This window comes from Anarhichas minor, unplaced genomic scaffold (genome assembly GCF_050575085.1).
Source record: "Anarhichas minor isolate MPS153535 unplaced genomic scaffold, ASM5057508v1 ptg000018l, whole genome shotgun sequence".
Taxonomy (NCBI): domain Eukaryota; kingdom Metazoa; phylum Chordata; class Actinopteri; order Perciformes; family Anarhichadidae; genus Anarhichas; species Anarhichas minor.
Genome location: NW_027466464.1, coordinates 13,456,644 through 13,482,010, shown reverse-complemented (window position 1 = coordinate 13,482,010; position 25,367 = coordinate 13,456,644). Strand labels below are relative to the sequence as shown.

At 44.8% G+C, this 25,367-nt stretch overlaps 2 protein-coding genes and 1 long non-coding RNA gene across 8 annotated transcripts; 1 reads left to right on the top strand and 2 right to left on the bottom strand.

Annotated features, from left to right (window-relative positions):
- Positions 1–875: 875 nt before the first annotated feature.
- LOC142952802 (uncharacterized) lies at positions 876–7,367 on the top strand. Its single transcript, XR_012954720.1, has 2 exons — positions 876–1,033; positions 1,583–7,367. It is a non-coding gene; the product is annotated as an uncharacterized LOC142952802 (long non-coding RNA).
- Positions 2,145–15,852, bottom strand: LOC142952801 (major facilitator superfamily domain-containing protein 6-A-like). Of its 6 annotated transcripts, XR_012954719.1 has the most exons (10): positions 13,533–15,852; positions 12,735–12,832; positions 11,191–11,352; positions 10,985–11,083; positions 10,601–10,893; positions 9,418–9,789; positions 7,758–7,834; positions 6,922–7,075; positions 5,877–5,932; positions 2,145–5,019 (listed from the first exon to the last, which is right to left on the bottom strand). XR_012954719.1 is itself a non-coding variant. In XM_076094753.1 (8 exons), the coding sequence occupies exons 3-8, from the start codon at positions 15,047–15,049 to the stop codon at positions 9,682–9,684; spliced, it is 2,277 nt and encodes a 758-aa protein (XP_075950868.1). In that variant the 5' UTR covers positions 15,050–15,051; positions 15,423–15,496; positions 15,614–15,852; the 3' UTR covers positions 8,966–9,681. The 6 variants fall into 6 exon arrangements, 5 of the variants coding, with proteins under 5 accessions (XP_075950868.1, XP_075950865.1, XP_075950866.1 ...); XM_076094753.1 differs by lacking the exons at positions 2,145–5,019; positions 5,877–5,932; positions 6,922–7,075; positions 7,758–7,834 and having other exon boundaries at positions 8,966–9,789; positions 13,533–15,051; positions 15,423–15,496; positions 15,614–15,852; XM_076094750.1 differs by lacking the exons at positions 2,145–5,019; positions 5,877–5,932; positions 6,922–7,075; positions 7,758–7,834 and having other exon boundaries at positions 8,966–9,789; positions 13,533–15,051; positions 15,356–15,852.
- A 706-nt stretch (positions 15,853–16,558) lies between these two features.
- LOC142953113 (uncharacterized) lies at positions 16,559–20,370 on the bottom strand. The gene is made up of 3 exons (XM_076095182.1): positions 20,295–20,370; positions 18,455–18,513; positions 16,559–17,967 (listed from the first exon to the last, which is right to left on the bottom strand). Exon 3 carries the CDS (start codon positions 17,951–17,953, stop codon positions 16,886–16,888), a length of 1,068 nt encoding a protein of 355 aa, XP_075951297.1. The 5' UTR covers positions 17,954–17,967; positions 18,455–18,513; positions 20,295–20,370; the 3' UTR covers positions 16,559–16,885.
- Positions 20,371–25,367: the final 4,997 nt, after the last annotated feature.

Below are 25,367 nucleotides of genomic sequence, written 5' to 3'. Positions count from 1 at the left end.
CTTCATATTTCACTTTTCAGGAGACGCCTGTTCGTTTAATTTCTGCAGCTCTCTCTCTTTCTTTTTCTTTCTCCTGCAACTTTTTTTTCCCTCTCCCTCCTTCTTCTTCTTCTTCTTCTTCTTCTCCCCCTCCGGAGTAGAAACACATTTCAATGACACGCCCACGCCTGGGCCTGTCAGCCCCTCGCCCTGTCAGAGCGCCCACGCTGCTCTGCTCCCTTTTCTCCCTCCCTTCTCCCTCCCTTCTCCCTCCCTTCTCCTCTCCTTCCCACATCCTCAACACTTTGCGCTCTAAAAAAAAAGCAGCTCTTTTCATCCAAGTTCCTCTTTTGGAGAAAGAAAAGAGGAACAACAGATTCAGTCTCCAGGCGGTGGTAGTGCTTGTCACGGAGTGTCCCTTTTCATTTGGAGGGAATACGGGTTACAGGATGACTGTGATGCCAAAAAATATACATTTTAAAAACTCCTATTGTCGTCACCACCCAGACTCTACGTGCAGACTCATTTTAACGGGCGTGGATGTGTTGAGAAATCAAAGAATCTGGTCAGAAAGTCGTGTCTTTTCTCGTTTAGGCTGTTGTGTGTGTTGAGAGAGCATTAGTGTGTGAATATGCTGAAGCTGGTGTGTTTGCTCAGGCTCTCCGGTTAGCAGAGTCTTACTTTGTGTCTGTTGAGAAAGTGTGGGATGGTATGAGCGGCTTATGTCTGACTGCACACGTGTGTGCCTGCGTGGGTGGGGAGTGTGTATAGGGGCGATGTGTGTGTGTGTGTGTCTCTGCACACAGATTACACTCGTGTGGGCGTTTTGGGCAAGGATGTGTGTGGGTGTAGTGAGTGTGGGCGGAGGTTATGTGACATACAGATAGAGACGGCAGTGTTCCTGCAGTGTGTTTATGTGCGTGTGAAACTTTATGCACACACAGCTATAGGGGCCCTGCTGCCTGCTGACGTGAGAATGTGCTGCCTTCACTCTCATCTCCTGCAAGTTAAAGAATCACCTCCACCACAAAGTTATTCTGAAGTCCTCCTGACAGTAAGTACCAGTACGTAAAAGTACCAATACCACAGGGTATAAGTACACAAAGTATTAGCATCACCAGTCCTCGTTTAGCTAAATGACATATATTACATGACTGGATTATGATTATTGATGTGTTCATCGCTGTAATGTTGCAGCTAATTTTAAGTACTTATGTTGTAGTATAAAATGGAAATACTCAAGTACAAGTACCTCAAAATTGTACTTGAATACAGTACTTAAGTTAATGTACTTAGGTACATTCCACCACTGAGAATTAGTTGATCCAACGCAAGTTAACTATTATTTTGATAATCATTGAAGTCAATAATAAAGCAAAGAATGCTTATTTTTTGGTTTAATATAGTTGTAAAATAAATATATTTAGGTTTGCAGAACAAAACATTTAAAAAACAAGAAAACTGATCATCTGAACATCTGCGATGATAAAACAAAGCAATTCAAAACATAAAAAAAAAATGAATTAAATTTGGTGCAATGAAAACACAATGTTTGTAAATGATTTGCATTCTTTCTGCTGTGCATCACTTTAATGTGTTGCAGTTTTAGAAGGCGACGCGCTGGCCCTTTAAGGCTTCAGTGGGAAGCCCTGTGGCTCCCTGCTGACAGGCCGTGGGCTGACGTGGAGGGGATTTGCCCGGTTTTTTTTGGCCACGCACGGGCCTCAGCGACCCTCGCCGCCCACGGCGTCCTCACCCCGAGAGCGCTGCTGACGTCTGACATGTCTGATATCTCCGGCGGAGGCAGACGACCACACAGTCAGAGAGAAACCAGCGTGACGACATCCACCTTGAGCTCATCTGAAGGTGTGATTAATCTGTTAAGTGCATTAATTTTTGCAGAAAGGTCAGATCCGACTGACATGAACACTAAAGGGGAGTAAAACAAAAAGTCCCTCGCAGGAGAAGAGAAGAAGAGCCGGTAGAAGTGATGAAACAATGCGAGCTACAAGGGTGTGAGCAAAGTTGAGGCAGGCTTTGAAGTGAAGCCACACATTTTGCATGATTATTGCTGTTAAGTTTTTGATCTCGAGCCAGCAGGCACGAAAAACAACAGCAGCTTGGGATTAGTCTCCCCCCCCCCACTCACACGCCTACCTTGCCAGCATAAGTCCCTGACTCAATTAGAAAAAAACCTCTGCAACTTAGGGCTCCTCACGCACAAATACCCACATCGGCCTGCCCACGTCCCTGCAGCACACCACAACCAGCATCTCCTGGAATCACAGGGTACAATGAGTGCACGGGGATTCGTCTCGGTGACATTAAAACACACACTGATAAGACAACAGGGCCGAACACACAGAGGAAATTAAGATTTATCTGCCTTTAATTAAATATCGCACATCATCCGTGGAGGTTTCTGCCTGCGTTTCAGTCTTGACGGGATAAAAAAAAATCTAAAACCAAACAAGGAATTGAACCGTCAACTCAGAATTAAGAAGAGTCATAATTTCCACAGAAATTCGGTGAGGTCACTGCTTCCCGGTCACGTCGGCGAACTAGGAAGTGAAGCGGAGTCGCTTACTGGAAATGTCCTCCAGGTAAAATAAACTCTGGAGTAAAATGCAAATGTCGTGACGGCGATCAGTGAGTTTAATCTGCACTCTGGACAACAGCGTCGTATAAATGACTAAAATGTAAATGTTGGTTGTGACCCAGCAGCTCACTGTAAAGCTGGTCCTATTAGAAGTCACACTGGACCAAAGAGTCAGCTACAAGCATCTAAAATACACATTTAAAAGTCCTTTTCCCCGGAATCCTACAAATCAGATTTACCACCTGTGTCCAGTATTCTCTGTCTTTTTGCTCTGTCTTTGGTCTCCACCAGCAACTCTTTAGCTGCTAAATACTGCACTATGTTCACCAGCTCACTGTAAGTAGGTAGTGAACAGTGGAAACAGCTGCCTGCTTCTGCTGGATACACGAAATCCTTAAAAAGATCCGAAAACAGATTTAATTCCAAGAAGACTTTAATCTGGAACAAAAAACGGATTCTTACGATCGTTTTCTTTTTCTCGTTTCTGCCACTTCGTAATTAATCCAATAAAAGCTCGCTTGAAGCTTGATTAAATTCAAGGTGTAAATCTCTGTGTTACTGTGTGACTTCCACTGACATCTCATTGGTTGAGAGAGTGGCCCCGCCTCCAGCAGGAAGTAGATGACAACACGAGGGCTCTGCACTCTCCTACAGCGACTTTAAAAGTTTGCCGGGGTGTCGGCTGAAAGCTTTCAGATGTAAAGTGCAGCTCTCCTGTTGTGTTGGGCCCCGCAGGCTGCGGGGGCCGGAGGAGGGCCCAGGCGGGGCCCAACGGGGCCGAACGGGGCCGGCCTGCTGGGCTGCTGGGCTGCTGGGCTGCTGGGCTGCTGGGCTACCGGCCGCCCACGGAGAGGCCTGGCTGGGTGGGCGTCATCTATGGAGCAATTGATCCCAGCCAGGACACAAAGTCTCCCTGTTGTCCTGCTGCACCAGCAGCAGACCTCAAAAAGTCACTGCAACATATAGCGTTGTACTACTACTACTACTACTAGTACACTATTTAAAAATACTCAACAGTACCAGTAAGTTTATAGGATCAGATGCGCTGGGATACTACTACTACTACTACTACAACTACTACTACTACTACTACTACTACTACAACTACTACTACTACTTCTACTACTACTACTACTACTACTACTACTACTACTACTACAACTACTACTACTACTTCTACTACTACTACTACTACAACTACTACAACTACTACTGCTACTACTACTACTACTACTACTATAACAGTACTTCTAATAATAAAACCTGCAATGCTACAATCTTTAAAATCTACTTTGTATTACCAACTGCTGATAATATTGTTATACTACACTAATACTGCGACAGGTATTACTGATATTATCCATACTGCTGCTGGTACTACTGTTATTACTACAATTGTGCTCTTGCCACTAGTACTTAGAGCACATGTATTTCTATAGTACTACAATTACAGTACTACTTGTGCTTGAACTGGACTACAGAGTACTTCTAAATGTGTACTACTGACTCAAATATAATTTCAGTTCCCAGAAGAACATGTACTTTCTAGCATTGGTGGAAAGTACACAAGTATGGTACTTAAGTACAATTTTGATGTATTATACTTGCCATTATTACTTCTACTTCACTACATTTTAGACAGACTTATTGTCTGCATCATGAGTACTTTTGATACTTTACATACAATTTGCTGATAAAAGGTCTGGACTACTCCAATATAATTCAGTGAAGAGCTCAAGACATGAACCTATTAAAGAGGTCAGAGAACTGAAAATACAAGGTGTACTACTAACATTAGAAGTTCCATGAAGTCATGAGACAACTGTGGAAGCTGTGAGGAGAAAGCGTTGTACTAGTACATGACTTTCTCCGGTGTTTCTGCTGCTGCTGTGGGTTCAGTGTGGAGGTGTTTGCCTGGAGAGGGTCAACGGTCACGCTCACTTCATCACCACAGCTGAGCGGCGGCGAGGTTTGTAGGTTTGGTGTTGACTTTTAGGCATTGAGGGAGTTTTGGGTCTGAAACTTTTTTCATATCGTCTGCAAAGATGCATGGTCAGAAATGAGATGTTGTCTTTTTGTAGGTTCACAGGTACACCAGGAATCAGAAACTATTCATCGTGTCTGGATCTGAGGAAGTGTTCTGATCCCACTGAAAGGATTAAGAAGTTAATATTCCTACTTATATACGTATATATCCATACAACTCAGGTGTCAAGAAATGGACTTTGTATTCTCCAAAATACTTGAAGTCACGAAATAGAAGTCAGACTACGATCATCAAAACTACAAATATATGATGTTGAAGTGAAACCAGACTAATCCTTCATCAACATAATGTACTAAACATCTACATTTCATATGAAATCTTAATAACAGTCTTGCTTTTTTCACAGATGCAGTCTGACAGCAGCATCTGTTGGAGTCCGCAGATGTTGATGCATCTGTGAAAAAGAGATTTTATTGTAATTAGTCCGGTTAGTGACACTTCACTCTGCATCTCACGGTATTCATCCTCATAATCCATCATAGACCACATCATAGACCTCCACTGCTGCTGGCAGCCTCTCATTGATCTTTAATGATTAATAATGCATGTCCATTATATAACAAGCGCGCTGCCTGTGCTCTCTGATCTACATTGTGAGGGTATAACTGAATAAATGATTGTTTACATTCTCTCCCTCTCATCTCTTCCTGATCAGCTGACGGTATTCGATATGAAATAACCTCCCATCCTGCTGACGCTGCTCTTTCCTCCAAAATCACATTTGTCTGGTGAGACGGTGAAAAGGCAAACATTTTTGGAAAGCGCCACCCATTGTGACCGGTGGATGAAAAATGTTAATTTTCCTCTCTTGATAATGATGCGTGTCGTTTCCAAATGTGATTACACAAACAGAATGGTGTGTAACACGCTTGTAATGTGCTTAAGATGTTTTAAAATACATTAGCATGCCTGCACACTGTGAAACGTAAAAGACCCCGAAGGAAACCTCGAAGGTTTTTCTTCTTGAGATTAAAACTACAGCGGGACCGGGACGGTTCCCTGAGGAACCCCAGGATTAAGGATTTACAGTTAAATCTGGTCATTTGTGACATTTAACAGCTGTTTCTCTTTTTATTTATTACATTTCTTTAAGAACGTGTGCCGATCTCATATAAATCCACTCATGGCACGTATGTTTTGCAATAGTAAACACCAACATGTCATGAGTGGCTTTGTTTTTTATAACAAAAACTTTTTGTCTGTGAGCAACTGGATCACCTGGTTCTTTACAGTAAATATAAAAATAAAAACCTCAAAGTGGATCCTCCGTTTGGTCCAGAGAAACATCCGTCATCCCAACCCGCCTCCTGCATTGAAACAAACATCAGTTAATCAAATAAGGATTTAAATGTGTCCCGTACGTGGACAGGTGACATGGCAGCGTTGTCACCCTGCTGTGTAAGCGGCAGCGAGGCTGCATGAACACAGCCGGTGGGCTGATGTTAGAGCGACCATGACAGCTGTCTGCTCCTATAAGTCTTAGTCTGCTGCACACGGTTCACACTGCAGCGCTGCTGTGAAACCAAACAGCTAACGGGGCTAAAGGCAGCGATCAATAGAGGTTTTGTGCGTTCATCATGGTCTATATACAACAAACCGACTCTTTTTCATTCAGTAAAAACAGAAAATCAGCAAAAAACAGAACGATAAATACATATTTTCATTATCATTTAAGTTAGCGGGTCTTTAAATCAATATTTCATCAATAAATGTTCATAATGACGTCTTTAAATGCTTGTTTTACCAAACAAAATATTTTACAACAACATTGAAATGAATAAACTGTTAGCAAGTTAACTAGCCAGCTATAGATAATAAGTTAGCATTAGCCGCTAACTAATAATAATATGACTACAAAGGCATAAGAGTTGTTTCTCTAGCCGAGGCAGACTGCCTCCACAGAAACGCAGACCACCTATATGCTAAGTCATCATTTATTGTTTGAATATTTACCACGAGGCAAAGAATACTTAACGAATATCATTCATGTAAAAGGAAGGTTATTGACCCTGACAGTGATTTAGAAGATAATCTGTGGAGCACAAACACCAGCAGTATTTGTTGGTGCTGTAATGTTACTGTAGAACAAACTGCACACAAACACAAGCACCACATCTAAAATGTGTCGCTAACGTGCAGCGCTTGTGTTTCATATAAATCAGCATATGTGTTTTTAAAATAGGCACAAATCTCTGGATCCAGAACAAAGAGAGCAAGAGGCAGGCAGCCATGTGATGTTTAGTCTGCAGCATCCTGCCAATAACGTGACTCTCTGCTGTCTGAGTCTGACTCAGACCTGACTCAGGTGGTCCTGATCGCGGTGCTGCAGGAGGTCTGACCCGGGTCGTCTGTGGAGGACTCATCTTTGACCCGCTCAGTTACACCTCACAGTTCAGTCATCCAGCTCGCTGGTCTCCTGCAGCTCGCCTGAAGCAGCTTCAGTGGTTTCACTACAAACACAGAGGAACCACCACAACAACACAAGCTGTGACTCATCAAGTTCAAACATGTTTCAGTCTTTATATCTAGAAAGTGCGACTGTGTTAATGACTTGATTTGTCTCCAAATTCACACAAATGACTGATTTCTGCGCCAGAATTCTATTTGTGAGTTTTGGAAACCTCCATTGAGAGAATTGCTGAAGACTGTGGTTCCCAACATAGGGGTCAGGGCCCATTCAAGGGTCCCCGAGATAAATCTGAGGGGTCACAAGATGATTAAAGGGATGAAGAATGAAATCAATTATTTTTTACTTTTCTTTCTTGAACTTTGATCTATTTTCTTCTCATGAAATACTGAAAACTCTTCAAATCAAAGTAAACATTTGATAAAGTATGTAAGAAGTTTGGGAAATATTAAGAAAGGCTCTGAAACTATGAACACTATTTAAGCTGCACAACCAACAAAACAAAACTAAATTCTTAAGGATGTTTAAGAGGTCTGACGTTTAGGAATTATAAAGGTTACAAGCTACATATATTGAGTTGTGCATGATTTTCATTAATAGAATGATGTAAAAGAAGCTTAGAGGAGATTACAACCCTTTGGTTTCTCCACGTCGCCACTCAGCGCTCGTCGAGGTGCGTCTGTGTGATTTCAACGTCTTGTTTTGGCCACAAAGTGTCCTCTGACCTCTCCGGGGAGTCCGGGAGGAGCCGTCATCACCTCCATTCCACAGATCCGGCCTCCTCGGGGCGTCTGGCTCGCCTCTGCATCGAGGAAAAAGAAGATATAAATAGCTTCAGGTTGTATCCGGGCAGCGACTGATTAGAATAATAGTCATGCTTCTTAATATGATGGTTATTAGGGAGAGTTAACACAATGGGCTCTGGGGAGACCACATCTGGATCATGTTATGAGAAAGGAGCATCAGATTTGAACCCTCAGGTGTTTTGGTGCTTTGGGTCAAAGAAAAAGAAAAGCACAAGAGCAAAGAAGAACACAGGGGCTGACGAGCTCAGAGTATTCAAAGACAAATGCGTTTTGGATGTTGTGTAAAAATCAAAATAAAAGAACAATTATTGACATCTTCCACCTGCTTAGATGAGAAAAAGACACAGCTGACGCGTCCAATCCTCCACTGAAGCTGTGAACATGCAGCCTGTTTGTTCCAGTAATTGGAAACATCTGCAGGTCAGCGCTTTGATTTCTCAGAGAGGTGTCAGAGGACTAAAGAGCCCCCCCCCCCCCCCGGTGTCTTCTGAATTAAAAATGTGCAGCAGCTTTTGGTCGTGACACCTCCGGATAAAACAACACTATTATGCTGTTCATTATGAAGCGAGACAAAGCAGCAGCAGAGGGGCTGGACGAACGTCTCCACGGGTCTCAGACAGGACGAGCGCGCCAAGACGGTTTGATTTTATCATTTCTTTTCTATATATATAAATATATATTTACGACAGCTCAGTCTAGTTTTTGAGGAAGCCTATTACTGTCCTCCCACACACACCCATCAGCAGCACCACGACCTCGATAACCCTCCACACACACTCAGGCTGCTTCAGTCCGTCCAGACGCCAGAAACACAGCAAACCTCCCGACACGCTACTGCCATCAAGTGGCTCATTCACAACCTGCCTCCAGCGCTTTAAACCTGTACTGTACTTACTGTAAGTACTGTCCCGTCACACTTCTACTCCACAGCCGTACAATCATTGTATTCTTAGTAAAAATACTTGTTTGGTATATTACTTTGTAAATACTAATGTAATAATAACTTAAATAAGATGAGGAATCCTACAAGTGCTCAGTAAAATGTAAATGAAGCTCCTTTAATTGTAAACGTCTCTGGTCCTCACAAGGCCAGTAAAACACACACAGCCATTAAACTCAATCTGGGGTGTTGTTTGTGCGATAAACATTTAATAACGTTTTTCAGCGATAGGATTAAGTGACACCGATGGAGTTTGTTAGGAAAAAAACCAAAAACACCCTTTAATTGTTTAATTTACAGGAGAAAACAGCAGCCTTTCTTCATCTCGCTGTGTTTTCTTTGGCATGAAAGTAGAAAACAGACGGTGGAGACGGCGTGTCGGCGGTTGGCAGCTTCAACAGAAAGACATCGGAAGACCCTCAGTAGGAAGCACAGAAACATCTGATAATATTAATAAGTTAGTGATGAATACAGGTTAAAAAGAGGCACTTCTTCAGTAAACGACATAAATATATGAAGCAGCAGTTCACCTGCAGATTTAAAAGTGATGAAATCTGAAACAAAAGGAGTCTCACAGTCTTCTGAACCTGGAAACAAACTCAGCATTAATCAAAGAAGTAAATGAAGTCATTAAATAACCTTGAAGGACTCTCCACCGATAGAAGGCAGTGAATACAGAGCACACCTCCTTCCAAACATTCAACCCAAACTCCCCTCTGGTCTCAGAGCCGTTACAGTCTCTCTATGGGCCGTGTGTGGAGCTGCAGACGGACTGAAGGACTCAACACACTTGTTCAGGTGAATGTTGTCGCAGAGCTTAAAGCTCTAAATGAACGCTCGGTGTGTTTCCGGCCGGTTTCTCCTCCTCTGTGTGAGTTCGGGTGCGTTTGCTCTCTGTCCTTCTTAAGAGTCCGTGTTTGGTTGCGTGGGTGTTTCTGTGCCGTCATCGCTCGGGTTTCTGTGCGACGTCGCCACCGCCTCGTCCTCGGCCGACGCCTGATCATTAGGTGCCTGGCAACGAGAGGAACACAACAGTTGACTGGAGGAACACGTCTTTGAGTTAGTTCAGGGGAAAGAGCCAGCAGGAAGTCACATCAATGCTAACGTGTTAGCCTCAGGGTGCTAACTGGATAAACAGCCAAACCTTCCTTCATGTCGAACTTCATCTGCTGCACTAATCTGTCTTCAGCCTCCAAACATGGCCGCCGGCCGTGACATCACCCAGGGACGGAATTAAGGCATGCGTGGTGCCACGACACAGGGGGGGGGGGGGCCTCGCAAACATGCATGAACACGCCCACGCCCCCAAATAGATGAGTCACCACACACACACACACACACACACACACACACACACACCTAGTTTTCCATCAACCTTTGTACACAAAAAAGTCTCACCTGTCTTCAGGGTGTGTGTGTGAGTGTGTGTGTGTGTGTGTGTGAGAGTGTGTGTGTGTGTGTGAGTGTGTGTGTGTGTGTGTGTGTGTGTGTGTGTGAGAGTGTGTGTGTGTGTGTCAGAGAGTTCAGGTTAATGACAAAGTAACAAGATTAAAACATGAAATCAATCATTTAAACTAAAAACATCAGCAGATTAATACTTAATGCAGGAACTTCACTTGTACCAGAGTATTATTAAAGTGTAGCAGTAGTACTTTTACTAAAGTAAAGGACTTGAATACTTCATCTATCTAATCTAATCTAATCTAATCTAATCGAATCTATGTAATCTAATCTAGGTAAACCGTGACCGTATCTCTGCTACTCTTACTCTTTTAATAACTGCCCTGAACACGTTATTAGTTGTGTTTGTGCTTTTGTTCACCTGCAGCGACTGAGGCTCAGACTGCGGAGCTCCTTTCTTCTTCACGTTCATCATCTCCATGACCTGGACGATGGCGAAGGCGATGGTGACCCAGGGGGATCCAGAGAGCACCCAGGCCGGCCGGTTGGCGTCCTCCTGGTCCTCCTGGTGTTTGGTCTTCCTGACGGGCAACGCGGAGGCCTTGCGAGCCGGGCCGGGGCTCCCGGCGGCGAACCGGTTCTGCACCAGGTCGATGGTGGCGATGGGAACCAGGCTGGAGGGAACCGGGATGTTCTCCGCTAGCATTTTGTCCTCTGAGAGAAGATGAGAGGAAAACAAGCTTTCTGTTAGAACAGATTTAACTCGTAGAGGAACCAGAGAAGGTATAAACTAAAAGCTGCCCACCTTTCCCCTCAGCCTCTCCGGTCAGATACTGGATCAGGGCGAAGATGAGGAGGATGATGAGGGAGGCCATGCCGATTCCTCTGAAGGCCTCTGCAGCACCTGCAAAGCAAACGGGAGGAGAACTCTTTGACTTCATCTTCATCTTAAGCCATTATTAAGCTTCACTCGAGCTGGAACTCGGTACTCGAGCCTCCGTCGGGTCGTACCGAAGTAGTTGACGAACACTCCTCCCACTATGGCTCCACAGCCGCGGCCCAGGCCCAGGTGGAGGCCCTGCAGGATGCCCTGCGCCGACGTCCTCAGGGCCGGCGGGACCGCCGCACTCAGGAAGGAGATGCAGGCTGCCCAAACCGAGGCGTGCGTCACACCTGGAGGACACACGGGGACAGACATGGGACACAGCTGGAGGAGGAAGACGTCTGAAACCACTCAGAACATTTACACTCTGTGGATCTTTGTGAACTGGTTCTATAGAACTGTGGGAAGCTGTACGTGTGAACCCGGCAGCTGTCGTGTTAAATGTATTGTTTCTCTTGTAGTTCTCTGAGGGAACAGCTGAGGCTCCACATTCAAGTGTTAAAAATCTCACTTCATTTATCAGGGTCACTGAGACTGTGATCACAACATACGCAACGTGAAATACGACTCAACAGTGGTCTGATTATTAACACATCATAAGCACGGCTTTGTTTAAAAAGCACAGTACTTCTATGCCAATCTGTGATTCATATATATATATAGATATATATCTATATGTATATACTATATATATATATAAAAGTTTTCAAACTGCATTTCAAACTGTTTTTTTGTCTCACAGACCGATTTTAAAGCGCTTTGCTGCACAGAACTACTTCAGTGTCATTACAGTAGTTCAGTATAGTGATGTACTTTGTGTGTGTATTTGGATCATTGCAGCGACTTAACATCCATGTAAAAGAAATTGCATATTAAGTTTTAAACTTTTTTATTGTTTTCACTTGTTTATTCTGGAGGCGTCGGCGTTTTCGCAGGAAGGTAATCGAACAAAACACACACAGACGCTTCACTAGTTATCTATACTTTAATCTCATGTTATGCTTCTTGTATTGTTTTAATAAATCACGACATTTTCCTGCAAACAGTTCTGATGTTTCAGCATCAGTGTTTGTGCCTCTTTAGTTGGATTCTTTCTACAGAAACTCTGGTAATTTATGTGTGAAATAAACTCCTAAAACTTTACTTTGCAGGTCTCACAGTTTCCTGCTACGTCCTTTAAAGGAGCTGTGATTTCACAGAAAGGTTGCTGGAAACGTTACACTTATAACAATATAACAGTGTATTTTTGGAGGCTTTTTCACTTAATATTCTTTGTCTTATTCGGGGGATAATCACGCCTTCAGTTTTGAAACTACAGTTCCTATAAAGCTTTTTTAAGCCTATATTTGTTTACATTATTTTTTAAATTAAAAGCATGCTGAATTGAACATTAGCAGTGTATGTTTGTGATGTATAGAGACAACTATCACTGGATTATTTTGACGCTGAATAAACCTTAAAAGCGTGCTGATTCTGCAGTGATAAGGAGGGTTTCCTGAGGTGTTGGAGGCCTGTTCAGGTCAAGTATGGAGCAGAGAGGAACCCTGGTGTTATCGTTAATGTTGACATTAAAATGTCGGAGGAAGAAGTAGGCCTGATAAGCGTCCTGTTGGACAAACACAGCCACTTCCTGTGGTGTCCGCGGGGTCCTAGCTCCCACCGCCTCCCTTACCTTGAAGGATCTCCACGGGCAGCACGCTCCAGGCATTCTGCAGGTACGAGATGTAGAGGTAGCGAGCCGTGTTGCAGGCCAGGCCGATGTACAGAACCCTGAGAGGGAGAAGAAGGAGGACGAGGTGTCAATATACAACGTTATGATACCGACAGTCAAGTCTTTAAAGTAGAGCTGGATCAGTGCACGTCTGCAACTAATAATACTGCGTTTGTTTGATGTTCTCGTGACATTTCCTTCATTGAAAGTGTGTCTTTGCTCTCAACAGAATAAACAGATCACACCCTGAAAAGAGCAGCAGGATCAGCTCCATGTGTGTGCTGAGCACATTCAGGTTCAAAGGTAAACCTCTACATCGTATTTAGAGACGAGAGCGTTTGGTTTCTGCTCTGAATCAGACGTTCCAGGAGAAAGTGTGTCACATCCTGTGACGAGCGAACAACATGAAGAACACAACGCGTGAGATGAAGCTGCTGAAAGAAAACTGAAAGTGTTTCTGCTGTTGACGCAGAAACTAGTCCCGAGGCAACAGTTGCAGGTGCAGATCTGCAGCGGAAACCTAACACCACGCTCTCAAATGTCCCCCCCGCCCGCGAGCATCAATGGCTGCTTTGTCTCAAAGATGCACCTCAGGACGGAGTTAGAAGCACAAGATGTTCTGATCTACTGTCCAATGTGTGTCCAATTCTCTCTGTCTCACATTTGATAGACTGAATAAATAATGGAGAGAATAACAAATGAATCAACAATGAAACAGGTTATTCTCATACAGTGCGGCCTCCCAGGTGAGAGTCTTACCGGATGTGTCCGACCAGCTCGATGAACTTGTGGCTGGTGAAGTAGGCGGCGAGCTCGGAGACGTGGCTCAGGACGGAGCAGACCCCGAACAGCGTGGTGGTCCCCTTCAGGTCCTCCAGGTGCCAGTACAGGAAGGTGAAGACGAAGCCGTAGCCGAAGCCCATGAACCAGGCGACGAAGAGCACGGAGCTGTAGCGCACGCTGCACAGGAGCTTCAGCAGGTCGCTGTAGTCGAACTCCGCTTCAGAGCTGGTGGGACTCTGGTCCGACGAGGTGGACTCGGATAGCGCTCTCGGGGTTCCAGCTTCCCCTGAAAGCTCCTGGTGGTAGTCGCCACCTTTATCAAAGTGAAACTGAGTGGCGACGATGAACGCCACGCTCATCAGCACGCCGAAGGCAATGAAGGCAATCTGGTAGTTGGGGAGATTGAGGTCCTCGCAGCCGATGCCGCTGATCACCACCTTGGTGTACGTGTGGTCGCTCCAGATGCCCACCAGCAGCATGGCCATACCCCAGCCCAGAGAGCCCCACATCCTCTGCAGGCCGTAGCGGTCGCGGGCCTTCCCGAGGTTCTGCAGGGTGACGGTGTCCACGATGGTGAGGGTGGGGGCGGTGAAGAACTCGCCCACGATGACGACGAGCAGGATGAGCAGGAAGATGCTCTCCACCTGGTCCTTGTTGTAGATGGTCTGGTACACATTGGCTTCGGTTGGAGCTGGGGAGGTTATGATGGTGATGAGGGTGGTGTTTGGTGCTGAGAGGGTGGTGTTCGGCGGGGGGAGGGTGGTGTTCGGCGTGAGCTGGGTGGTGTTACCCAGTGGTGAGGTGGCGTTGGTGTCTGTGCTTCGCTCGTGCCTGTGGTGCACGCTTAAATAGGAGTCCAGGATCTTAGGAATCCAGGTGAGGTCTAGAAGGCTCCGGCGTCTCCTGGTGTGGTTGGTGGAGTTGCTCAGCTGCGTGAAGTTATCGTTCAGCAGAGTCGTCGTCATCACGGGCGCCACCGTCGTCGTCGCATCAGCATCTTTCTGCACACATATCGTCTCAGCCGGCTTCACAAAGCCGATGCCGCAGTTGAAGACCAACCAGCACAGAACGGAAAACAGCAGCACGACCTTCCCCTTCCTGAAGCGGTCGGCCACCACCCCCCAGAAGGGGGCGCTGCAGAACTCGATGAAGTAGCGGATGCCGACGAGCAGCCCGCTGCGGCTGGCCGACATGCCGAGCTGCTTGTAGTACACGGCCAGCAGAGGGTGCAGCGAGCCGTAGGCGGCGTAGAAGAAGAAGTAGAAGACTTTGGAGATGAGGAGGCGGGTGTTGATGCGGAGGCACATCCTCTCGCAGAAGTCTATCGAGTCGGCCTGCAGGGCCGTCAGCTGCTCGGGCGGCGTGTCCGAGGCAGGCGGCGGCGGCGGCGCAGAACCCTTCGACTGCGCGTCGAACGGCTCGGCCAACACGTACTTCATCTTCTTCTCCTCCTCCTCGTCATCCGACAGGATGGCAACCTTGTCGTCTGCCATATCTGGAAGATAAGGAAATGAGCGCGAGAGCGGCTCCAACGTCACCAAATGATGCTGAATCTATTGTGTCTGCTCTGTGAGACCAAAATGATGCACGATGAGGGGGTCCTGTAAATATATGGCATTCATCAAACAGCCAATAGCTCTAAATACATAAATAAATAATGTAATAAATTATAACATATTACATGTCATTGTTAAAGCCTAACACTGGTCGAACCCTACGTTTAGATCTGTGAAACCTTTATTTAATTAGTGAAAACAACATAAAAGGGGACATTTCACTACTAGAAGAGTTATGTGTACCTTCTTAAATACAACTACACAGCTCTGGAGTCAGAATACTCCTCTAAAGTAAACAGGTTTGGTGGACCTTTAACGAACGCTGCAGGTCCCGGGACCACCGTTTGAACACCGTCTGCCCGTCACCGCCTGTCACTGAGGATCCTATACGGAAGTGACTGTTATCTCAAACAAAGCCGGCTCATTTAAGCCGAAAAATAAACCAAAATTCACCACATTTGAATTGAGAAAGTGACGCAAATGATCCAAAATGATCCTCACCTGCTCAGGTCACTGCGCAGTTTCTGTTGAATATCCCTCTTCTTTGTCGGACATGTTTCACTTAAAACACGTCATAAATAAGGCTTCAATTTAGCGGATAATGTTTTAAATAACCGCAATGCGTTAGTTTTATTTTACTGTTGGATTAAAGTGTTTCTCCGGCTCCGCTTTCTTTGTATTGTGAACAGCAGCAGCTCGTCAAACCGGAGCTCCCACCTGTCCAACCATCAAGTCCGCCATGATGGATGTTACTGCTTCCGGAAAACGCTTTCAAAATAAAACGCTTTGTTATTTTATACGGAGTTTATGGAAGATTTTTTGAACCCAAAGCTGGATGCTGGAATCATAACTTATTATTGTTTTATATATTTGTTGCCCAAGCGCACTTTATGTCAGATTCCATGTGTTAATATAATTTGGAATTATTTATTTTGTTTCCGGAGACAATATTGTGCTTTTATTTTTGTTAATATCCGGTCACCTCTGTGCTAAATTTGGTCACCATAACACAGCAGAGCGACTCCACCTAATAATTTACATTAAAGGGGAAACTTTCCATTAATCACAATGAACAATTCAGTTTAACATGTTAAACTGACTCTGTGGAACTATTACTGTCAAACAATAGAGAAGAATATAAAAAATAAGACCTTGAACTCACCATAATGGGTCGGTAGATGTCCCTACAGGGACATTATATGGATATTATAGCAATTTACAAATATTTATATATTATGTCATAATGTTGTTTTCAATGCAATACACCTGTTTTACCTGCAGGGGGCGCTGTAGACTTTCATGTCACATTTGAACTGTTGATGTGAACGTTGAAAATTATCTTAAATAATAAGTTTTAGTCAATAAAATGTCACAACATCCAATTTAATGTTTTCTAAACTTCACATCAGGAACATTGAAAACACACTGTGATTGTACCACATCCACTCATGTAAAGAAGAGGCAATAAACCCTTTTTATTAATATACCTGTTGATGAATAAAGTTCATATTATGCAACAGTAGTTTTAGGATAATCTCTTCGACAGCGTTGTTTTTTTTGGGAGTGAAGCAGATGGGAAATCCGACAAAATGAACCGCAGAATCTGAAATCTCTTCTCAGACGAGCAGATGTTTTTGTGGGATTTAAGCAACGATGTGGAAACAACAGAAGTATTGCCTGAAAGTCAAAATGCTGTAGTTTAATACATCTTTATTACTGTGAGAATAAAGAGCCTAAAAAGACTTAATGGTGATATATTTGAGAAGGAAAGACTCAGTAGTCCGACTCATCTGAAACCTCTCCCTGCTGCGTCCAGTGCTTCCTCCTCTTCTCCTTCTTCCTCTTCCTCTCGCCCATCAGCATGGCGGCCAGCAGGGTTATCACCACCGTGAGGGAGATGATGAGCACGGTGACGGTCTCGGCGAGGCACAGCTCCGTGTCCACGTCTATCAGCCGGTAGTCCCTGAGGACCGCCGGCTCCTCGCAGGTCAGGTTGTAGTAGTCGTCCAGGAAGAGCCTCTGGATGCTCCGCAGCTTCCAGAAAACTCTCTGCAGGTCGCAGTCGCACTGCCACGGGTTGTCCTCCAGCAGGATGTGGGTGCTGTAGGTGTGGATGCTGAGGAACGTCTTGAAGTAGATGGTGGACATCTGGTTGTTGGCCAGGTCGAGCAGCGTCATGCTGGTGAGCGGCTTGAAGACGGCCACCTCAATGTCGCCGATCTGGTTCCCGGCCAGGTTGAGGAGCTCCAGGGAGCGCAGCATGGAGAAGATGCCGCTCCGCAGAGACCTCAGCTGGTTGTCCTGCAGGTGGAGCTGCCGCAGGCTGCTCATGGAGGAGAACGACCTCACCTGGATGGTGCGGATGCTGTTGCTGCTCAGGTTCAGCCTCTGGAGGCCGTCCAGGTGCAGGAAGCTGCGGCTGTCCAGGCCCGTGAGGCGGTTGTGGGCGAGCTGCAGCTCGCGCAGCAAGGCCAAGCCGACGGAGAAACCTTCAGAGAGCGTGGAGATCCGGTTCCAGCTCAGGTCCAGCTTCTGCAGGAACTCCATCTGCGAGAAGCCGCCGTTCTCCACCACGCTGATGTTGTTGTTCTGCAGCAGCAGGAATCTGAGCTTGCGGTTTTTGTTGAAGGAGCTCTCGGGGATGACGGAGATGCGGTTGTCGGACAGGTCCAGGAGCTCGGTGTTGGGGGGGACTCTGCCGGGCATCTGGGTGAAGTGCGCCCGAGAGCAGATGGTGAACTTCAGATCTCCCCGACAGTCGCAGCCACGCTCGCACCAGCTGCTGTGAGACCTGGAGGACGCCTCCGTCACCACCAGCAGGAGGAACAGCAGCTCCTTCATGGCCTCAAAGCTCTCTAAAAAACAACACAGAGAGGAGGTCAAACACCAAATAAGCTGTATTTTATCACCGGATTAAATGGATAAAAGGTGCATCAAAATAAATAGAATTACTCGCTGGATTTGCTGTTACAGTTGACCGACTTCTGCTCAAACAATGAAGTTTCCACATCACAACAAGCATCGACTATGCAGACAATAAATAAATGAATACATGGCAGAGTTTAAGGACATTATTTTCTAATTGGTTTCAAGAAGGTGCAGAATTAGTTTAAAGCTGAAGGAACATGAAGGTCCTGTAGAATATATATTCATGTCTTCAGTCGGTGTATTAAAGCTTTTAAATGCAAACAGCTCGCAGCCTCACAGGCTCTCACAGGGTGGAGGTAATATCTTTACAGCTTGTGAGGCTTAAACCATTAATAACCCAAACTAAATCTTTTAAAATATAATCCGGTTATCATTGAGGAACTCTATTTCTCTCTATTTCAGCTTGTTTCTTACCAGCTGCTCCGGTTTGGTGCTCTGACGGTCGTCAACACGTAGCCGGCGCCAGGTGGAAACTGGACATGACGGAGGCGAGGGAGGGCAGGTCGACCAGCGACACCACAAAGAGACAGAGTGATGGAAAGAGACACAGGGAGGAGGGACAGCTCGTCAATTATTCACCAGGCAGCGTCGGGGGGGTGGGGGGTGGGAGGGAGGTGGTTAGGAGGGAGGGCGTTAGGAGGGAGGTGGTTAGGAGGGAGGGCGTTAGGAGGGAGGAGGTTAGGAGGAGAGCTTTAAGAGATTGAAGACAAACTGGGCCACGAGCTGGGAATTAGAAGGTCTGGACGGATTTGATTGATTGCAGGCAGAAGAGTTTATTTATGGATCTGTACACATTTAATCACACCTTTTCACCCCCTAATATTCTCTTGATTAAGAATGATTTATAAACTCCATCTACATTAATTTATTGTATTTAGGTTGTAAACATGTAATTAAATGACATTTTTATCATGATTTACCATTTCTGAGACTCGCCCCTGTTGTAATGTATTTATTTGGTTTTAATAGTGCGGTTACATTTGTTTTTTTTAACAATATTCATAATTTTATGTATTGATCATTTCATTGTGATGGAATAATTGTTTGTTATATTGAAATACTTATATTTTTCATTCATATATATTTTTTTTTATCCCAAAACAAGATTTGAGTTTCTATTTAAACAGAAGAAAAGTTGGAGAAAGGTGAATTGTAGCCGTCTGGCTGATGCCTGTAGACTTCAGTTCCTCCATCTGACAACAGGACAGAGGTCACAGGACAGAGGTCACAGGTCAGAGGTCACAGGTCAGAGGCTGCTCTTTTGGGTGTGATTTTCGAGGGATTTCGTGGATTAAAGACGACAAATCAGCAGCTAAAAGAAAGAAACATGAGAAACCCGACACCAACGAGAGATTAAAAGGTGTTTATTCTGTGACGCTGAAGCTCGTCAGCGACAGATGTGACACGTTTGATTCTCATCTGCAGGATGAAGCGTATCAGATAGATGAAGATGAGCGGACCTGTTGGTCACAGAGGGACAGATTACACTAATACGCTCAAATCCTCGGCCCGGATAAAGAACGCTCTGCACCCGTACACCTCCATCCATTCAGGGATCACAGCGTGAATACTTTGAGCTGAGTCACATCTCCCCCCAAAACCTGAACTGTGTTCAAGACATTAGTTTAGTTACTTTACATACGAATTCAGATCATTTACTTCAGTCGAAGTACTTCTACCAGGATGTAAAAACACAACATTACAAGTAGAATATAAAGTAGAAGGAAGGAATAATCTACCATCAGAGGGTATTTTGACATCTGTTTGTGAACAGATGTTTATATATGTGTGTACTCAGTATACGTATATATATATATGTGGTAGTTTCCTGAGCCCGGCAGTATCAGCAGGATTACAGTGAGACAGTGAAGTCCATGAAATGAAGACGCTGATCGGTAATCCCTGCAGACGACAGGGATTACCTCCACGTTCTGCTGCTGGAACATTTAAATCTTCATCTCACTTTTCTTCTTCACAGTTTCTTTGTGTCTTGTTTTAAATTTGCGGGCTGAAAAATCTAAAGTAGGTTCTTCAACTGACGACGATAGACTTCATCGATTGTTTTCTATATTCACTGATTAATTGTTGTGTCAGAAAATAGGGAAAAATCCCAAAATGACCAAAACCCGAAGATATAAATTGTGCATTAGAGAGAAAAGGTTGAGGTGATGGAATCAACTACTTCTTTCAGTTTTAATAAATACCATCACATCTTAATCCATTATGAGAACTGACACGTGTCAGTGTGTCTCACCTGAGAGCAGGTGAGGTCATTGTGATGTCATCAGTCGGACTCGTGCGTGCGGTATTCAGAGCGGCCAGCAGGGGGCGGAGCCGGTCTTTCTGAAACCAGAGGAGTGGTGACAGTAGTACTCGTAGTAGAAGTAATGACACATACAGTACTAACTGTATAAGCAGAGAAAATAATAGTTGTAGCAGTAGTAGTGAAAGTACTAGTATCAGGAGTAGTAGTACCTAAATATATGATATTAAAATTAAAAAAGTTATTGAAATATGAAACCATAACAACTTCCTTTTGTGTGTATTTTACTTATTTATGTATTTATATATCATGATATGATATTTATTCATATCATGTAGTAATGGTGGTAGGTGTGGAAGTATTTCTAACAGCCATGGTACGAACAGTGGTGGTGGAAGTACTAGTAGTACTTTAGTAATACACAAACACACAAACACACACACACACACACACACACACACACACACACACACACACACACACACACACACACACACACACACACACCTTGTTAGAACCTGATGACAGGTCCCGCCCTTCAGCTGTCAATCATCCCGCTCTGCGTCCCTCACACCTCTGACCAATAAAGAAAATTCAAATGTGTTTACCAAACCTCTTTTGACATGAAGCTGAGCAGGGAACCTGTAGGTGTGTGTGTGTGTGTGTGTGTGAACTTGAGCAGCATGTGTGTGTGTGTGTGTGTGTGTGTGTGTGTGTGTGTGACGGGTGGAGGTGTAAATGAACGAGACAGCGTGGCGGCTCGTTCACGCCCCTCCTCACATCCAACATGGCAGCTCTGACTCTGTGACAGGAAGTGAGGTCACACGAGGTCAGGACATTAAGGAACGGGTCGGGGGGGAACAGACTGTCTCTGTCAAGTCCTCAATGTGACAGCTACTACTACCACAACTACTAATACTACTAATACTACTAGTGTAAAGGCTGCTACCTCAGCAGCTACTGTAACAGATACTAGTACTACTGCTGTACAGCTACTAGTACCACAACTACTAATACTACTAATACTACTAATACTACTAGTGTAAAGGCTGCTACCTCAGCAGCTACTGTAACAGATACTAGTACTACTGCTGTACAGCTACTACTACCACAACTACTAATACTACTAATACTACTAATACTACTAGTGTAAAGGCTGCTACCTCAGCAGCTACTGTAACAGATACTAGTACTACTGCTATACAGCTACTACTACAAGACTGTGTGAATACTTCTACTACCAGTACTACTACGGTACTACTGTCCTGCGACCTCTCACACTCTGAAACCTCTACTTCCAGTTTGACCTATGACCTTTGTGTGTGTGTGTGTGTGTGTGTGTGTGGGTGTGTTTCCAGACAAAGCCACAGTCGATAAAGAAAACACCTCCAGGGAAACTGGGAAAAGTGTGTGTGTGTGTGTGTGTTTGATTGAGCTTGAACACACACACACACACACACACACACACACACACACACACACACACACACACACACACAGTCTCCAGTGGTCTCTGGTTGTCAGTGTGGATCCATCAGACCAACAGGAGGGAGGCCGTGACCTCCAAACCAACTCCACTCTCCTCCTCTTCCTCTCCTCCTGTCCCACTTCTCCTCTCTACTTTTCATCCTCTTTTCTCTTCTTCCTCCTCTTCATCATCATCATCCCATTCTTTCCTTTTTCTTTTTATCCTTTTCTTTCCTGTCATCTCTTCCTCTCGTCTGTTGTTTATCCTCTTGTGTTCCTTCAGTATCTAGGTCGAGATAGTGTTTCAGCTCTCTAGTGTGGACGACTGACACACACACACACACACACACACACACACACACACACACACACACACACACACACACACACACACACACACACACACACACACACACACACACAGTATTTTTGGCAGCTCAGTGTGTGACCGCCCCTTGAGATGTCAGAGCTTTTAGGTCAGGCAGATCTGTGAGCTTCAAAAAAAAATAGAAAAACGGCAGCAGGACGCCGAAAAATACTCTGAATTATACAAAAGCATCTAAAATCTACACAACAAACGTAATGAACATATATAATAATAATAATAATCTGCTTATGTTCATGAATAAGAGAGCTTTAAATCTAAGATGATTTTCCTCAAACCAGGTTAAATACTTTCTGAAAGTTAAAATCAACATAAAATTGAAAGTAATTTGTTTTTTTAAGCGTTTGCATTTAATTCTGCTGTTGATTCTACGATTAATCTTCAGTGTCAAGAGACTCTGGCAATAAAATAGATATAATATAAAACCTAATAATATAATCTGCCACTAATGCCGCATTTTCGAGGATCGTTCTTTTCGTTTTCCACCCAAAAATTCCCATATTTTTTAAAATTTGCAGATCAATTTCAACAGATTTTTATCCGGCTGAAAGTAAAACTTTAGTTTACAGAAAACGACGTCCATCTTTGTTAAATAAATAAATATAAAGTGAAACTTAAAGTTTTCTTCAGAGGGGAGCAGTTGTGTGTTTCAGCTTCTGGCATCAATATTTGACGACCTCTCCACCCGCCTCACCTGCCGGGGTCAACAAAACAAACGCACTGATCCAACCTGTTTTGGCATATTGACATGGAGGACGAGGTAAAGGCAGCCGTGTCACCCACAACACACACACACATTCACACACACACTGGTGGATGGTGTGTTGAAGGCTGGGGGTCACAGGTCAAACCGTGCGGGTGAAGGTGCTCAGTGAAGCGACACACGGAGAGAAAACGAAGAAACGTTTTCCTGTCAAACTAAATCACAACAGAAAGTAAACAGTCTGCAGCTGCTTACATATAAATATTATAAACTCACCTGTAATATTATTTAACATTACTGCTATTTGTGTGCTCATTACCTCTGAATGTAAAAGCCTCACAGAGCTCTTCAACACCTTTTAGTTTCGTGCGGTGAGTGTCTGATCCACTCACAGACTCTGTGGTGGGTCGACCGGAGCGTCACGCTGAGGTCGACGCCTGCAGGCCGGACAGCGACGCTCAGTGAAGGTCGGGACATCCAGCCGACACACACACACACACGCACACGCACACACACACACACACACACACACACACCTGACCTTTCAGCTTCATTTCTGAGTAGGACGACGTTATCTTGTGTTATAAACCATTTGTTAAATTGACATACAGTAAAAACAAACAGTGTGCTGGGAGTCAAAGCTCAGATCTGGGTTACAGTTGTGTGTGTGTGTGTGTGTGTGTGTGTGTGTGTGTGTGGGGGGGGGGGGGTTCCTCCCTAAAAGCCTCCTGCCTGTTAACACCGGCCATTAGCTCTCTGTTTAACCCTTCATGTCAGCGTACACCGCGCTCCGCTCCGCCATCTGGATGCTTCTGAGTCACTCAGAGGAAATGAATTAAAGAAAATTAAGATTATTTTTCCTCTCATTTGCATCTCTGACTTCCTTGTTTTGACTTTATTTATTCATGTTTTGTCGTCTGTGAATCGGTGGATATGAAGTGCGTTGGTTATCGTTGCCTTTCTTCCTGAGGAGGAGTGTGTTTTACCTTCTTAGCAGGAAGTGGTGGAGCTGTCGGTCGGGCGGAGGTAATGCTCACTGACAGCCCGGCGGGTGGAGACGGGGAGAGGTCGCTGCTTCCTGCTGCAGCTCTGCATGAGGACGAATAAAAGCTCTCATGAAATGAATAGAAACAGACTGAGACAGAAAGATTCATCTGTGAGGAATCGATCAGGGCATAATAACACGGTAACATAGCAAAAACACACTTTGCAGGTTGTGAAAGCAGGTCAGCATCAGAACCAGCAGAGCGTCCGTATCTTCCATCAGGTAGAAGGTCTGAGTGGTCATAGGTGGCCATTAAATATTTCATATCCTCCTGATGGAGGTGTCCAGAAGCAGTACGGTCCGAACTTCAAACATGCAGGTAAAGAGAACAGACTTAACCTCCACAGTGACAGTAATCAGAAAACAACCGGCGTTTACCTGACAGGTGAGCTCTCCAAGCCTCGGAAGTGTTCAAACTAAATGGGATTATGAGGCAAAATATCATCTTTGATTGGACTTGTTTGTGTTATTGCTTGATTTTGACATTTACATTCATGTATTGGCGAGACTTTTTGTGAATATATTATGTGTTTAATGTACAATAAAGCACAGAGCGTACTCGTAAACAAACGTTCTACAGTGTGTAAATACATTTTGACAAAAAATGAATCTTTTGTCATTTTTAAAATGAATACAGGAACAGTGAACCTCTTTTGTTGCAGAAGAAACAACAATATCCCGACATGATGAACACCAGCAGAGTCCAAACATCCCTCAGAGCTCCTTTAAACACACAGAGCAGGAAGATCACGTCCTGCTCTGTGATTGGCTGCAGCTTCGTCATCAACACAAAGGAACCTTTGACCTCTCGTGGTCTCTCGGAGCCGTTGAAATGAATTATCTCAATGACAAACACGACAACATCTCTGCTCTCGGCTGCAGCTGCTCCGTCGGCCTCCGTGAGGGTTTGAGCCCGAGGACGGGGGCTAAAGCGGGACACACAACATCTCGCTCGGATGATTGATCACGTCACAAGCGGGCAAAGTTAACCGGCTGGAGACTGCGGGAGAAGAAAAACTCTCATAAATGATTCGGGGCGAGTCATTAAAGATGTAAAGTCAGCGTTGGGCACTCGGGAGAGGAAGCCTGTGTGTGTGTGCAGCTGAAATATGTCGTTTAACGCACCTTCACGGTGATACAGGTTGAAACCAGTTTAACATATATTCACAGAATGGATCCCCTCGGACCTCTTTCTCTCTCGCCCACAAAGATGGAGGTTTGATTCAGAACTTGATGAATGTGTTGTGAGAGGAGAACTTCATGCTCAGTGCGCTTCAGTCTCCTCTGGTATCAGTGAGTGTTTGTTTGCTTATGTCGGGGCGCGACTTCACACATCTGCTGGTGCAAAAAGCGTAAGAAGGGAGGGAGGGAGGGGGGGGGGGGGGGGGGGTGGACAATGCTGCTGTGTGTGTGTGTGTGTGTGTGTGTGCTGTCGGTTCAGTGACAGCAGCTAAAAGCTTCCCC